Source organism: Hypanus sabinus, chromosome 4, assembly GCF_030144855.1.
Source record: "Hypanus sabinus isolate sHypSab1 chromosome 4, sHypSab1.hap1, whole genome shotgun sequence".
NCBI lineage: Eukaryota > Metazoa > Chordata > Chondrichthyes > Myliobatiformes > Dasyatidae > Hypanus > Hypanus sabinus.
Genome location: NC_082709.1, coordinates 127,491,566 through 127,507,668, shown reverse-complemented (window position 1 = coordinate 127,507,668; position 16,103 = coordinate 127,491,566). Strand labels below are relative to the sequence as shown.

The window sequence follows — 16,103 nt, the reverse complement described above, 5'->3', positions numbered from 1 at the left end:
AATATAACATAAAAAAAACAAAGTATCCTCTTCCAATTTTTTACAATTACAGTATTTTGCTTGTTATACATGATGAAAAATAAATTTTTAAACTTTCTGCTTCTCAATTTTAATACAAATTTGACAAGTTGGGTTTGTTTAAAATATTCCACTCATTTGAACTGGCAGATCAATATACAAGCAAAACTAAAAGACTTAAAAAAAAAGATTTTCAAATGTACAATAATTCAGTATATAATAACAAACCATCTTCCCATTTTGCTAACTTAATGATTCCTAAGTTATATTTGCATTTATAGTAGCAAATTGATTTATGGCTGCAGACATTTAACAAGATAGGCAATTTTTCTGCCACTAAATTCATTATCTCACCACTGTGTTTTGCCAGAAAATGAATCAGAAGTTTACTTTAACTAAGTTCACATCAAAATATTTATTTCCAAACTGAACAGCAGGGAATAAAATTACACACTTCCCAAAATTGGAATTTGTATAGAGTTATATTAAATCATTCAAAGTCATTCATTTGAGTTATTTAAGAAAGTTGTCCAAAGTATTATGTGGCTGACTGGACTTGAAACCCAAATGAACTCGTAACTGTAGTAAGTTACCATACCTGCACATCATTCCAGACTGAAATTTTATACTAAGCTAAATCACAAAATTGGGAGCTAGAAGCTAATACTCCAATTTAAAGCTCTCTGCAAAACTTCTTACCAATATGAAGGTCTCCAAAATCAAGAATCAAAGGCTTCTGTCAGAAAACCAAAGATAATTTGCCACAACACTCTGGCCCACTCATCACTCCCTACCCATCCCTTCTCTGAGAGGATGGCCACAGAAGGTCATACATGAAACATTACAGGAGGTATAACACTTGTTCTTACACCTCCTCCCTCACCACTATCCAGTGACCTAAACAGCCGTTCCAGCCAAGACTTGAAACATTAACCATTTCTCTTTCCACAGATTATATCTGACTGAATGCTTTTGTGGTCTCCTGTTTTAATTTCAGATTTTCTAGCATCTATCATCACCATCATTATGTGCTGTGTTGTATCACGTGGGCGATCATGGTCTTCCATCTGTCTTTAATCCAGGAAATCTAATAAGGTCTTCAAAACTTTTGCCTGTCCGTCCCCTGATGTAAATGTCATGCATTCTTGACCACAACTTTTTCTTCCATCTGTTTTTCCTATCACTGTAAGATGTTCGATTTTCTCTTTCTTCAGTACATGTCCCAGAAATTCCAGCTGCCATTTACTGATTGATAATATCAGCTCTCTTCTTACTCCAGATATTTTGCAACAATTCCTCATTTGATACTGTCCTTCCATGATATTTTCATCATTCTCCTCAAAAATCACATTTCTGAAGCTTCAAGTCTTCCCTCTTTCTTTTATATATATTTTCTAACATCTATATATATTTGCTTTATATCATTTGCATTTGTCATATTTCATAATTTGTAAATCATAATGTTTCTGAGAGATCAACTCCATGTTAAATGCATGCCTTGGATGTTGGTAGAAAATTGTTGTTTGCACAATTGATGTTCAGGAAACATAATAGAAATAAGTCTTATGAATTAGGTACACAATTAGTGCACTTTCATTGCCACAAGATACAATAAGTGTGATATGGAACATTTGCACACCTTCTGCTAATATATAATTTCTAATTATTATATATTTATGTGACATTTCATTGCTTACAAATAAATATATATACTGTACATACACACATATATTATTTGGCCCTTGACTACTTTCATATAAATTTGCTAAATAAAAGCTATTTCACATTCACAATGTTGCAATGAGTTTCATTTTTAAAAATGTTTGATGCTAACCAAACATGACACAATTACCTGTAAAATTAATAGTTTTTGTATTCTGTTGCTTCGACTAAGGTAAAATTCAATTGGACCTACTTTCTTCAATATGCAAATAATTTCACTCTTACAAGACCTAGTGACCTAGTGGTGGAAATAAATACACAGAAACAATTTGGTAGTTTCAAACACACTGGTCCTGCTATGTGGCTCATTTAGCTTCAGTGAGCAAGCCCATATTTCCAGTCAAACTTGTTTTTGGTAAAATAGCAAACTGAAAGTATCAACATTTAAAATACCTTTTAAGTACATCATTTCTGAAAGAATGGCCTTGAAAGGTCACTCATGAAACATCTCAGGGAATCATACTTAAAAATGTTTAATGTGAATGATGGCAGAATACTATAACAACTGGTAAAAATAACTCAAAATCCTTTCAAATTTTATAAAAAGTCAGTAATAAATTTCCAAATTATGACTTCCATTCAATATCTGACAATCAAATTCTAGGAAAAGACTTCTTAAATTCATTATTAGTTACATAGTCTTTTTCGGCTTATAGTATTCCTAAAATCATGGAATATTGACCCATCATATGGTGTCTTACATATAACAAAGCAGCCTTTCAAGTTGTACCTCTAATAACTCTGCAGATATCCCCTGAGGACCTCCACAACTGACTAACTTGGAGAAGGTCGATATGGAAAATACTGTGGCCGTTCTTTGGTTACATATACAAGCCCCACACAAGAGGCTAAGGAGTACACCACCTCACAAAGTATCTGCACATAACCATCTCTTCACCCACTTCTGATCCATCTGCGGATCAGATCAGAAGAGACAGCTATGTCCACACTAGCCTCATCAGGAACTTAGAACCTACAAAAGGAAATGGGAGCAAGTCATCCTTTGTTCTGAGGGACTGCCTATGTAGAAGAGAGAAATATCTCCTTTTGTTAATTGTGGCCTTGGTATATTGATTTCAATCATTTTCAAGATTTGCAACTACTGATGAAGCACAAGCTTGAAAGCAAACAGGATTACATTTCAACCCTCAATACTGCAAACGGCATGGTATGACTATTCCATGTCGATGCTGCTACAGTCTCTGGCCTGTTTCTCCATTGATACTACTATCTATTATTTTACCTAAGACCTTGATAAGACACTCAACCAGATCAAACCCAAAAAAGGTAGCAATTCATCAAAAAAGTGAATTTCTTTGGTATATACTCAAGTTCTCTCTGTGGCAATTAAAGTTGAACTCGTATACTGGTACTTTGATGAATAAACAAAAGGAATTCATTATTTATGTATTTTTACATGGGCTTCACATTTACATGGGTTTTTCAGAAATAGGTGTTAGCAGATATTCATGGGAATTGAGGACTGTTCAAGGACAAAGATATGCAACCTAAAAGGATGAGTCAAGAGAAACTAGAAAACAACGTTATTCATACAGAGGAAATGCATAAGAAGGTAACTCATTTCAAAACTGAACCCCAACCCAAAATTTGTAATATTTGCATCGGGCTTAAGATGGCAATAGTGAAATACAGCAACACCTTGCTGGCAGCAAATAAAACTATTAACTACTCTATTAATCACACTTCTTCTAGAGAAAAAAAATCACTGCAATCTATTGCCTGAAACTCCCCCTGCAGTGTGAACTGAAGTCTGGAAGGTGCAGGATGGCATATACAGTGTGAATCAAGGTAGCAGACCCTGAGCCCAAGAGCAAGGGATGAGCCAATACTTGGCCATTGCTGGAGTGGACTTGGAGCCAATTCGAAGCAGTAGAACTGAGATGAGGCGAGGCAGAGTTGAGGTGGCAGGGCCTGGGCCCGAGAGCGAGGAACAAGCCAATGTTTGAATGATTTAAACACCGGGCCAGATTAGAAAGGTTGGATATGGGCCAAACTGAGGTGGCGATGCCTGGCCCCATGAGCATATCAAAGCGGTTGGGCCTGGGTCTGACAGTAAAGAACGACCTGATGTTTGGCCTATTTAGACAATAGACAATAGACAAATAGGTGCAGAAGTAGACTATTCAGACCTTCGAGCCTGCACCGCCATTTTGAGATCATGGATAATCATCTACTATCAATACCCGGTTCCTGCCTTGTCCCCATATCCCTTGATTCCCCTATCCATAAGATACCTATCTAGCTCCTTCTTGAAAGCATCCAGAGAATTGGCCTCCACTACCTTCCAAGGCAGTGCATTCCAGACCCCCACAACTCTCTGGGAGAAGAAGTTTTTCCTTAACTCTGTCCTAAATGACCTACCCCTTATCCTCAAACCATGCCCTCTGGTACTGGATTCTCCCAGCATCTGGAACATATTTCCTGCCTCTATCTTGTCCAATCCTTTAATAATCTTATATGTTTCAATCAGATACCCTCTCAATCTCGTTAATTCCAGCGTGTACAAGCCCAGTCTCTCTAACCTCTCTGCGTAAGACAGTCCGGACATCCCAGGAATTAACCTCGTGAATCTACGCTGCACTTCCTCTACAGCCAGGATGTCCTTCCTTAACCCTGGAGACCAAAACTGTACACAATACTCCAGGTGTGGTCTCACCAGGGCTCTGTACAAATGCAAGAGGATTTCCTTGCTCTTGTACTCAATTCCCTTTGTAATAAAGGCCAACATTCCATTAGCCGTCTTCACTGCCTGCTGCACTTGCTCATTCACCTTCAGTGACTGATGAACAAGGACACCTAGATCTCTTTGTATTTCTCCCTTACCTAACTCTACACCGTTCAGATAATAATCTGCCTTCCTGTTCTTACTCTCAAAGTGGATAACCTCACACTTATTCACATTAAACGTCATCTGCCAAGTATCTGCCCACTTATCCAGCCTATCCAAGTCACCCTGAATTCTCCTAACATCCTCATCACATGTCACACTGCCACCCAGCTTAGTATCATCAGCAAATTTGCTGATGTTATTCTCAATGCCTTCATCTAAATCGTTGACGTAAATTGTAAACAGCTGTGGTCCCAATACTGAGCACTGTGGCACCCCACTAGTCACCCTGCCATTCCGAGAAACACCCATTCACTGCTACCCTTTGCTTTCTATCTGCCAACCAGTTTTCTATCCATGTCAATGTCTTCCCCCCGATGCCCTGAGCTTTGATTTTACCCATCAATCTCCTATGTGGGACCTTATCAAATGCCTTCTGAAAATCGAGGTACACTACATCCACTGGATCTCCCCCATCTAACTTCCTGGTTACATCCTCGAAAAACTCCAACAGATTAGTCAAGCATGATTTACCCTTGGTAAATCCATGCTGGCTTGGCCCAATCCTATCACTGCTATCTAGATAGGCCACTATTTCATCCTTAATAATGGACTCTAGCATCTTCCCCACCACCGAAGTCAGGCTGACAGGTCGATAGTTCTCGGTTTTCTCCCTCCCTCCTTTCTTAAAAAGTAGGATAACATTAGCCATTCTCCAATCCTCAGAAACTGATCCTGAATCTAAGGAACATTGGAAAATGATTACCAATGCATCCGCAATTTCCAGGGCCACCTCCTTTAGTACCCTAGGATGCAGGCCATCTGGACCTGGGGATTTGTCAGCCTTCAGTCCCATCAGTCCTCTCATGACTGTTTCCTTCCTAATGTCAATCTGTCTCATTTCCTCTGTTACCCTATGTCCTTGGCCCATCCATACATCTGGGAGATTGCTTGTGTCTTCCTTAGTGAAAACAGATCTAAAGTACTCATTAAATTCTTCTGCCATTTCTCTGTTTCCCATAACAATTTCACCCAATTCATTCTTCAAGGGCCCAACATTGTTCTTAACTATCTTCTTTCTCTTCACATACCTAAAAAAGCTTTTGCTATCCTCCTTTATATTCCTGGCTAGCTTGTGTTCGTACCTCATTTTTTTCTCCCCGTATTGCCTTTTTAGTTAAGTTCTGTTGTTCCTTAAAAACTTCCTAATCATCTGTCCTCCCACTCACCTTAGCTCTGTCATACATCCTTTTTTTTAATGCTATGCAATCTCTGACTTCCTTTGTCAACCACTGTGGCCCCTTTCCCCCCTTTGAATCCTTCCTTCTCTGGGGGACGAATTGATTTTGCACCTTGTGCATTATTCCCAAGAATACCTGCCATTGCTGTTCCACTGTCTTTTCTGCTAGGCTATCTGTCCAGTCAACTTTGGCCAGCTCCTTCCTCATGGCTCCATAGTTTCCCCTGTTCATCTGCAACACTGACACCTCCGAGCTGCCCTTATCCTTCTCAAATTGCAGATAAAAACATCATATTATGATCACTACCTCCTAATGGCTCCTTTACTGCAAGATCGCTTATCAAATGCTGTTCATTACAGAACACTAAATCCAGAATAGTCTTGTCCCTGGTCAGCTCTTGTACAAGCTGTTCCAAGAATGCATCCCGTAGGCACTCTACAAACTCCCTATCCTGTGGTCCAGCACCAACCTGATTCTCCCAGTTCACCTGCATGTTGAAATCCTCCATAACTACTGCGACATTACCTTTGCCACATGCCAATATTAACTCCCTATTCAACTTGCACCCAATATCCATGGTACTGTTTGGTGGCCTGTAGACAACACCCATTTGGGTCCTTTTGCCCTTACTTTTCCTCAGTTCTATCCACACAGACTCTACTTCTCCTGATTTAAGTGCAGAGCCAGATCTAAATGCTCAATTTGAAGCCACATTTGATGACAACATAATACATTGTTCATAATAAGTAAAGGTGCTTACAATTTACAGTAAATGTAAGATAACAAGTGAATTGTCAATTGTGGTTTGTATAGCTTTTGTTCACTTTGCAAAATGGCATCTGAAACTTCCCATGAATCTTATAAAGTTGTTGCAGATGCAATCATATTTACTATAGTAATATATAATTAAAAGCTGAAATAATTTGATATTTGTTTGAAGTTACCATCAACTTTATTTGCACAGAAAAGTGCACACATTCATATCAAAACAACAAAGAAAGTAAAATCTCAATTTTTTTATTATTATTTGTCTGTCTCTTTGCCCTTTTGCTCAATCCTTATTTCACTCTATTAGCTATCTTCAGTCATTACATCTCCTGTAATCTAACTTATTTTGAAACCTTATGCACCTAAAATAGTCTTCCATCTATTGCTTACAACAGAATGTTCATCTGAATGTTCTCACCATCTGGCTCATTTCTAAAATATCCAGTTCCAGCTGATTCCAACATGAGGTAGATTAGAGTGCTAAATTGACAGGATCAAAAGTCCAAACACTTCAATACCCTTACTGAACCATTTACTGATATCAACCTCATGAGTAATTAATGCACAAACATGTTTAATGAAGGGGGCATACTTCAAGAAAATCTGGCCTAGATCTCCCAAGCTTTTAGCACGCCATGCTCCTGTGTGATTTGTTGATCAAAATTTCTTAAAAATTAAGAGAATGTGCAACACTTTGAAGCTGATTTCTACAGAACTTATAAATGATCAATATCTTGTCTGGTTCAAAAAAACAAACAATGTCTGAACTTTCAAAATCTTTTTGTCAGTAATCATTAACAGAGAGATGAAAATATCAAGGAATAGGATATCCAGCAGATGGAAATCATTAAGAGAAATCTTCCCTCACCCTCCCCAGATTCTACATCATCCAGTTGTCAGTCATTTATTTATACACTCACACTCTTAGATCTCAAACCTCCATCTTTCCAAACATCCGCCAATTTAATTCTGCAACTACTGGACATAGAACAGGAAATTAACCATTGGGAAAAGTTAGAACTAACCAATTACAGCAGTTTTAAAATACATCATCAGAAAAAAAAGCTAACTGCATTTCCATTTTTAGAAACAGGAAAGTGAAGTCCAATGTCAGAACACAACTTCCTGTGCCACATCAATCAGTGATAATAACTTCTGGATTTCTATATTTGTATATATTTGCAGGAAATCCTTGCATTCCACTCAATAACAAACAAGAGAAAATCTGCAGATGCTGGAAATTCAAGCAACACACAAAATGCTGGAGGAGCTCAGCAGACCAGGAAACATCTATGGAAAAGAGTTTCGGGCTGAAACATCAACTGTACTCTTTTCCATAGATGTTGCCTGGTCTGCTGAGCTCCTCCAGCATTTTGTGATTCCACTCAGCAACATAGAGCATTAACTGCAACTTTGTGCCGCCCTGCAGAAAATATCCAAATCCAGAAATGATCACTAGATGAACATAAGATTCAGAAACATTAAAGTTAATGTTGTTTGTTTTTTTATTGCCTATCACAAGATGCCATAAGAATACATGCAAGTCTCTTTTTTTTGCCCAGTTTCTGTTCTAGATCACTTAGAATGTACAAAGCACAGTTGATGTCCTACATCACTCAGGATCTACAAATTTTATATCTGACTACTGTCTTGAACAGACTAGGTTACCTAGAGATAATAAGTTGCTTTCCCACATAGAAATAAGTGAGACTGTTTGTTTTTGTGATAAATAGTTCAACATTTTTAATATTTTTTGACAGTCCACAATTAACCAGAATCACTTGTAATATTTTGAAAAAGTAGGATTTGAATTTGTAATACCGATGCTATGTTCAGCATAACTCGCTGCTTAATATTCATGGATTGACATGGGTAGAAAGCATAAAGTCTACCACTGACTAAATAAATATATGGTAATTAACAGCAAAAATGCACAATAAATTTGTAGTGAATTCAACTTGTAGTGAACAAAATTTTTATTGAGTTACAGTGTGTAGAGACCATACTCATCAGTATTCACAAAAAGCACAGACTAAAATTAGCAGTAGCAAAATAAATGAACTTTCATACCAGTACATTGTAATAATTATGTCTAAAGACATGAGAGCTATTTTGAGATTAGAATTGTATTTCAATGTTAAAAATTTTTCGTAAAACAAATAGTTGGGAATATTTGAACTTTACTATATTAAGTGATTGTGCCTTGCCAACCACACATATTAGGCCTGACCCCATTAATTTCAAAGGATATTGTTCAGCTGCAGATAAGGAAACGGAAAGGCCACTCATTTTTAAAATATTTTGGTTCAGTTTAATGTTTTCAATTAGTTAACATAATTATTCTTTAACTACTTTAGTTTAGTTTAATGCTATGGTCACTTGATTTGAAGTAGTTTAAAATATCAATGAATCTGATTGTAATTGAGTGCAAATTAATTTGATATGGAACTGGAACTATCGCAAGTTGAATTCTAACAACATTCATATCACCTGTATGTAGCATTTTGCACATGATTGAAAGTAATTTTATCTTGTAAACTTTATATAGTACTTACCTGTACAGCACAGGTTACACAAAGCCGTTGTTCAGATGGAGCTGGAACAGTATTAATCTCTAAATAAAACCAGACTCTATATAATTTGCTCTTCTCTCCTATAGATGAAAAATGAGAAAAACTATTTTCATGAATAATATTTAACCCTATTAATCCTAATAACACTATTTTTCCACAACAAATTTTGAAATAAACTCCAATAGATTCCATTCAATAATTTTGGATAGTCAAAACCAAAAAATATTACTGTAAAGGAGTTTAAATGTTTATCTACAACACATACAGTATATTAATCATAACTCAATATAATTGATACAGTGGAGACTATCTATTCCATGATTTGATGGTTGCAATAAGTTCGTAGTTGAATGCTATGTGATTGAATGACCCAGATCTGCTTGAACAGGAAAACAAGAAGACGATTTTTAATGCTACACTTTAAGATGCATAGGTTGCAAATTTAATAACAGATTCATATACTAAATATTTTAAGTTCCTTCTGCCATTGGCCTCCTCAAGGATGGCCTTGCCGACAATCCTCAATGATTACGTTGGACATAACCTTTCAAATACTGACCTAGTCTGACTTCATTAATGTAAATGGGTTTTGCAAGACAAAGGAGAAGGAAGCAAAAGGATGAGTTCCTGTTTTATTTTAATTATTCAGGTTTAATGTTAATAAAGATTTATGACCATATGTTAATGATTTAGAGGAATACATTTTCTTAAAATTATTCAGTAGTTTTTATTACTGCCAAAGTTTGGACTGAAGTTTTGCCAAACATCAAAACTGTCAGCCCATTACAAATACAGTTTTTGCATGCAAAGTCAGTATTTTTAGGTCAGTTGCTCCTTCAATGAACTTGAGAAGATGTGGTGGGTCTTGTTATTTCATTGTTGCACTATATGTAATGATGGTCAGATTAGATATGTTGTCTCCTATGAACTGGATATATCTGGAAACCTTATCAGGTGAACATCTGGGTTAAAGGTAAAGAATGCAACTGCTTCCAGTTTAAGTCTTCAGCGCTAAAATTTGGATAATGTTGGATCCCTTTCTTTTAAAGTGTTGAGTGCTTTCAGCTATTTCTTGATGAGATATTGAGCTACTCAAATTAAAAATTGGCAACTGCAGAAATGAAATCTCAGGATACGGTGAAGAAAGATCATTCACTCGGGTCTTCTACTGAAAGAAATTGTGAATGTTTAAGCTTTTTGTTCTTACACACTGATTTAGCTATTGTTTACACTGGTAACATTCATGAAGCTACTCCATGGTCCAGAACTAGATATGTATTGCAGATTTTGATGGATCGTTTCAATGTAGGTTGAAAGTGAGAGAAAAGAAATGGGGGATTATAGGCCAGTAATTTAATATAAGCTTTGGGGAACTTGCTGTAATCTGAAATTAATGACAGAGCAACTGAACTTCTTGGAATTTTACAGCTCATCAGAGAGAGTTTTATCTGCCAAAAGCAGTATTTCCCTATGGTCAATCATTTTAATTCCTATCCCTATTCCTGTTGCGACATGTCGGTCCATTGCCTCCTCTTCTGCCATGATGAGGCCACTCTCAGATGGAGGGCTAACATCTTGTATTCTATCTAGGCAGCCTCCAAGCTGAATATTCATTTCTTCTTCTCGTGTTTTTTTCCTTTCCCCTTACCCTTCCCTCTTCTTCTATTCCCTGCTTTGGCTCTTACCTCTTTTTGTCACCTGCCTATCACCTCTCCCTGGTGTCCCACCTTCTTTCCCTTCTCCCATGGTCCACTCTTCTCTTTCATCAGATTTCTTTGTCTCCAGCCCTTTATCTTTCCCTCCCACCTGGTTTCACCTATGACCTTCTATCTTGTTCTCCTTCCTAACCCCACCCTACCTTTTCAATTTGGTATCTTCTTCCTTTCTTTCTAATCCTGAAGAAGGTTCTCAGCCTGAAATGTCCATAGATGCCGCCTAACCTACTGAATTCCTTCAACATTTTGTATTTGTTGCTCAATATTGTTCAACTATGCTCTGTCTAAGAAGGCTAAATCTGTAGATTAATTAAAGGCTAGACAGAAAACAGCCTTGGAGAATGAACTGGGAAACATCTTCAAAATAGGAGCAATAGATGCTGTCAAGATGATGTTTGTAAATGAAAGATTTCCAAAGATTGATCTCATTATAATTTTGTGGTTGCCATAAGAAGTAGATGTGAAAAAGGAAAGATGTGAAGATTCTTGTATTTAAAGTGATAATCACCCTAGTTTAAAAATGTCACCTATTTTGATCTATAACACAATTTTAAAAATCACTTTTTATTTCCATTTGTGAAATTGCCAGTTCCTATTATTAGCCCTCCAGGAAGTCATCCAAATGACCATACAATTAAATTCATGCATACTTATTGCTGATTTTATTGATATAAAAATGGACAGGAACAGACCAGCTGGTCCATTTAACTAGTTTATCCTTGGAAACTACAACATCTGCAAATGATCACATCATTTTCCTCCTGGTACAAATTTATGATTTCCTTGCTTGCTGCATAATATTTGCAGGGTGAAATAATAATGGTATATTAAATTAACAAAGGCATTTTTAAACAAGAAGCTTCCCAGGGTGGGAATATGTTAAGCTTTGTCAGGGTTCCCTAATAAATCCAACACATTTTCTCTTACTTTCATGAATTTATGTATCTAGACAAAATATGTTTAAGAAGAAATTGTTTGTTTAACAAAGAAATCAATACTTTGAAACAGATGAGGAAGGTAATTTTAGGTCAGCTAAGTGTGAGGGGTAATTGTGACATGTATTTTGCGAAGATAAATTTCACAATGAATGGTAAAGCTATGGGAAGTGTTGTAGATCAGAGGACCAAGGAATACAAGTGTAAGTAGACAGGGTGGTGAAAAAGTCTTTTGGAATGCTGACCTTCATTTGTCAGGTCAATGTGTAGAGAAGATGAGATATTATGCTGCAGTTGTACAAGATGTTGTTGAGGCCACACTTGGAATATTGTATTCAGTTTTGGTCACCCTACTGTCGTTAATATGCCATTCAGCTGAAGAGAATGCAGAAAAGATTTGAGTGACTGAGTTATATAAAGAGATTGAGCAGGCTAGGAACATGCAAGAATGAAGGGTTATCTTAAAGAGATGTATAAAATCATTGAGGGGCATTAATCAGGAAAATTCCCAGGGTTGGAGAATCAGTTATTAGAGGACATAGATGTAGAATGAGAGGGAAGAGATTTCACAGGAACCGGAAGGGCAATCTTAGGTACATTAACAACATTTAAAAGAAACTTGGAAAAATATGTGAATCAAAAAAGTTTAGAAGGACATAGGCCAAGTGCAAACGGGACTAACCTAGATGGAAATTTTGGTTAGCAGAGACCAGTTTGGCCGTCTGGGTAGCCGCCAACCTGATGGCATGAACAACGATTTCTCGAACTTCTAGTAATGCTCCCCTCCCCCTTCACCATTCCCCATCCCCTTTTCCCTCTCTCACCTCACCTCCTTGCCTGCCCATTGCCTCCCTCTGGTGCCTTCCCCCCCTTTCCTTTCTTCCATGACCATCTGTGTTCTCCTATTATATTCCCCATTCTAAAGACTGGTGTCTCACTCACCAATCAACTTCCGATCTCTTTACTTCACCCCTCCCCCACCTTTAAATCTACTCCTCATCTTTTTTTCTCCAGTGCTGTTGCAGGGTCACAGCCCGAAATGATGACTGCACTTTTTTTTTCCATAGATGCTGCCTGGCTTGCTGAGTTCTTCCAGCATTGTGTATGTGTTCCTTGGCCAATGATGGGACTGTTTCCATGCTGTATGACTGTGATTCAATGACTATGTTGAAAAGCATGGTGTGAAAATTGCAATTATTGGAAGATATGCAAATTCAAAAATAAGAATGAAGTATCATGCTCTGGAAAACTCTTCACTCTTGTGCCAGCAAATACATATCCTCCCCAGTAAGCTGTCACTGGGGAACAGCATTCAGGATGTATCTACACCTCAAGGACTGCAATGTTTTAAGAAAGCAGCTCACCATGGCCTTCAAGGTCAACTACAGATGGGCCATTAAATGCCATTTCAGTCTGTGAGGTCCACATCCTTTGAATGGATATATAAAAAAACTTGCTGAGGGGACAAGTTCACAAGGATGTGATGTAACAAGTCTGCTGTTCAAAAACTATTAGAAAATTTAATTAACAAATGTAAAATTACAGAATGTAATTCACCTACCAATAATTACATAATTTATAATAAATAATGTTAAAAATGTAAATGAGTTTATTCTTGCGGTTGTTTTCCCTGCTGTTCCTGCACTGAGTCTAATTTGAAGCAGGTTTAATAGGCAGATATAATGTCCAAAACTACAACATATTCTAGAAATTGCTGGTCAAATCAGCCAACAAGTTCAGTGCCTCTGCATTCAAACAAAAGTCCCAGACACAGATACTTATAGCTTAGCATAGATCTGCCAGTATTTCTCAGAGGTCCTTTCCCAAAAATTGAGAATGCATCATTGCATTTCATAAGAAACAGATGTCCTCAGTTCTGCCACCCCTTACATGAGGAAATATTTTCTGCTCTCCTGAAAGAGTAAGGTCAATACAGAAGAATGCTCAAGCAGTCGCAGGTACTCCACACTGGTCTAAAAATGTGGGGAAAATCAGTAAGGGAATTGGATTGTAGACATGATGGGCGTTCTATTGTCGAAGGCAAAATGGAAATGTGGAACAGGATTTTAGAGTTTTTGGTGGTAGAACTGTTTAACATTCTAACACATTTCTTAAAAGATTTCAGTGGATATTAATTAACAATAATGGCTAACTTATCACTCTCCTTGTTTCAGGAACATCCAGCAAACATTAGGCAACAAATTTCTTACTATTGCCCATTTGCTGACTTTGGGTTCTTTCATAACTAGCTCAGTTTTACATTACATTCTGTTGCTTCACATTTAATTATTTTAAACTATGCCGCAAGCCAGTTTAAATGTATTCTGTTCTGCTCTAGCCAACAAAACTAATGGAATGGGAGGAAATACCCCATGTAGCAAACGTATCAGTTTTATCTTTACAGCATTAAGTAGAAATTAAAACCAATAGAACTTTGTTTTGCAAGTGAATAAGCAGCCATATTTAGTTGGCTGGGAGATGTAAACATTTTAAATTAAAGCCTTTTGTACTGACTTGATTTTGAACTTGATGGCCTTTGAATCATTTAGTCAAGGGTTCAGCAATGAAAACAATTTTTGAAGTGTCAGTGGCAACATAACTATTCAAACAATTCCTTATTTCACTCGTACAAACAAGCTGGAGGAACTCAGCAGGTCGGGCAGCATCCATTGAAATGAGTGGTCAACACTTCGGGCCGAGACCCTTTCTCAGGACTGAAGGAGGAGGGGGCAGGGGCCCTATAAAGAAGGTGGGAGGAGGGGGGAAGGTGCCAGGTGAAAAACCAATCAGAGGAAAGATCAAGGGGTGGGGGAGGGGAAGCAGGGAGGGGATAGGCAGGAAAGGTGAAGAAGGAATGTAAGGAGAAAGCACTATGAGTAGTAGAAGAAGGCAGAATCATGAGATAGGTGATAGGCAGCTGGAAGAGGAGGCAGAGTGAAAGTGGGATCGGGGAAGGGAGAGGGAGGGAATTACCAGAAGTTGGAGAATTCGATGTTCATACCAAGGGGCTGGAGACTACCCAGATGGTATATGAGGTGTTGTTCCTCCAACCTGAGTTTGGCCTCATCATGGCAGTAGAGGAGGCCATGTATGGACATATCCGAATGGGAATGTGAAGCAGAGTTGATGTGGGTGGCAACCAGTAGATCCTGTCTTTTGTTGTGGACAGAGCGGAGGTGCTCGATGAAGTGGTCCCCCAATCTACATCAGGTCTCGCCGATGTAGAGGAGGCCGCACTGGGAGCACCAGATGCAATAGATGACCCCAACAGACTCACAAGTGAAGAGTTGCCTTTGGGGCCCTGAATGGTGGTAAGAGAGGAGATGTAGGGACAGGTGTAGCACTTACGCTTGCCGGGTTAAGTGCCAGGTGAGAGATCTGTGGGGAGGGATGTGTGGACCAGGCAGTCGCGGAGGGAATGATCGCTGTGAAAAGTGGAGAGGGGTAGAGAGGGAAATATGTGCTTAGTGGTGGGGTCCTGTTGAAGGTGGCAGAAGTTGTGGAGGATAATACGCTGGATCCGGAAGCTGGTAGGGTGGTAGGTGAGGACAAAGGGAACATGGTCCCTGGTGTGGTGATGGGAGAATGGGGTAAAGGCCAAAGTGTGGAAAATGGAGGAAATGCAGGTGAGGGCATCATTGATGACTGCAGAAGAGAAACCACGATTCTTAAAGAAAGAGGACATTTGAGATGTCCTGGAATGGAAAGCCACATCCTGGGAGCAGATGCGGCAGAGACGGAGGAACTGAGAATAGGGAATAGCATTTTTACATTTGGCAGGGTGGGAAGAGGTATAGTCGAGGTAATTATGTGAGTCAGTGTGTTTATAGAAGATGTCAGTGGACAGTCTATTTCCAGAGATGGAGACCAAGAGATCAAGAAAGGGGAGAGAAGTGTCCGAGATGGACCAAGTGAATTTGAGGGCTGGGTGAAAGTTAGAGGGAAAGTCGATGAAATTGACGAGCTCAGTTTGGGTGCAGGAAGCAGCACCAATGTAGTCGTCAATGTAGCGAAGGAAAAGTTGGGGAGCAGTACCAGTATAGATTTGGAGCATAGACTGTTCCACATAACCCATGAAGAGGAAGGCATTGCTGGGGCCCATGCGAGTGCCCATAGCTACACCCTTGGTCTGAAGAAAGTGGGAAGAGCCAAAAGAGAAGTTATTAAGTGTGAGTACCAGTTCTGCCAACTGGAGGAGTGTGGTGGTGTTGGGGAACTGGTGAGGTCTATTGTCAAGAAAGTAGCGGAGGGCTTTGAGACCCTCTTGATGGGGAATTGAAGTG

General features: G+C 38.5%; 1 protein-coding gene across 1 annotated transcript in view; it reads right to left on the bottom strand.

Moving 5' to 3' along the window:
- Window positions 1-16,103, bottom strand: part of LOC132393191 (cilia- and flagella-associated protein 47-like) — a 595,459-nt gene that overhangs the window by 175,708 nt on the left and 403,648 nt on the right. The window contains exon 51 of the mRNA XM_059968130.1: window positions 9,153-9,250. Coding sequence (XP_059824113.1) covers window positions 9,153-9,250 — 98 coding nt within the window. The remainder of the gene's footprint in view (window positions 1-9,152; window positions 9,251-16,103) is intronic.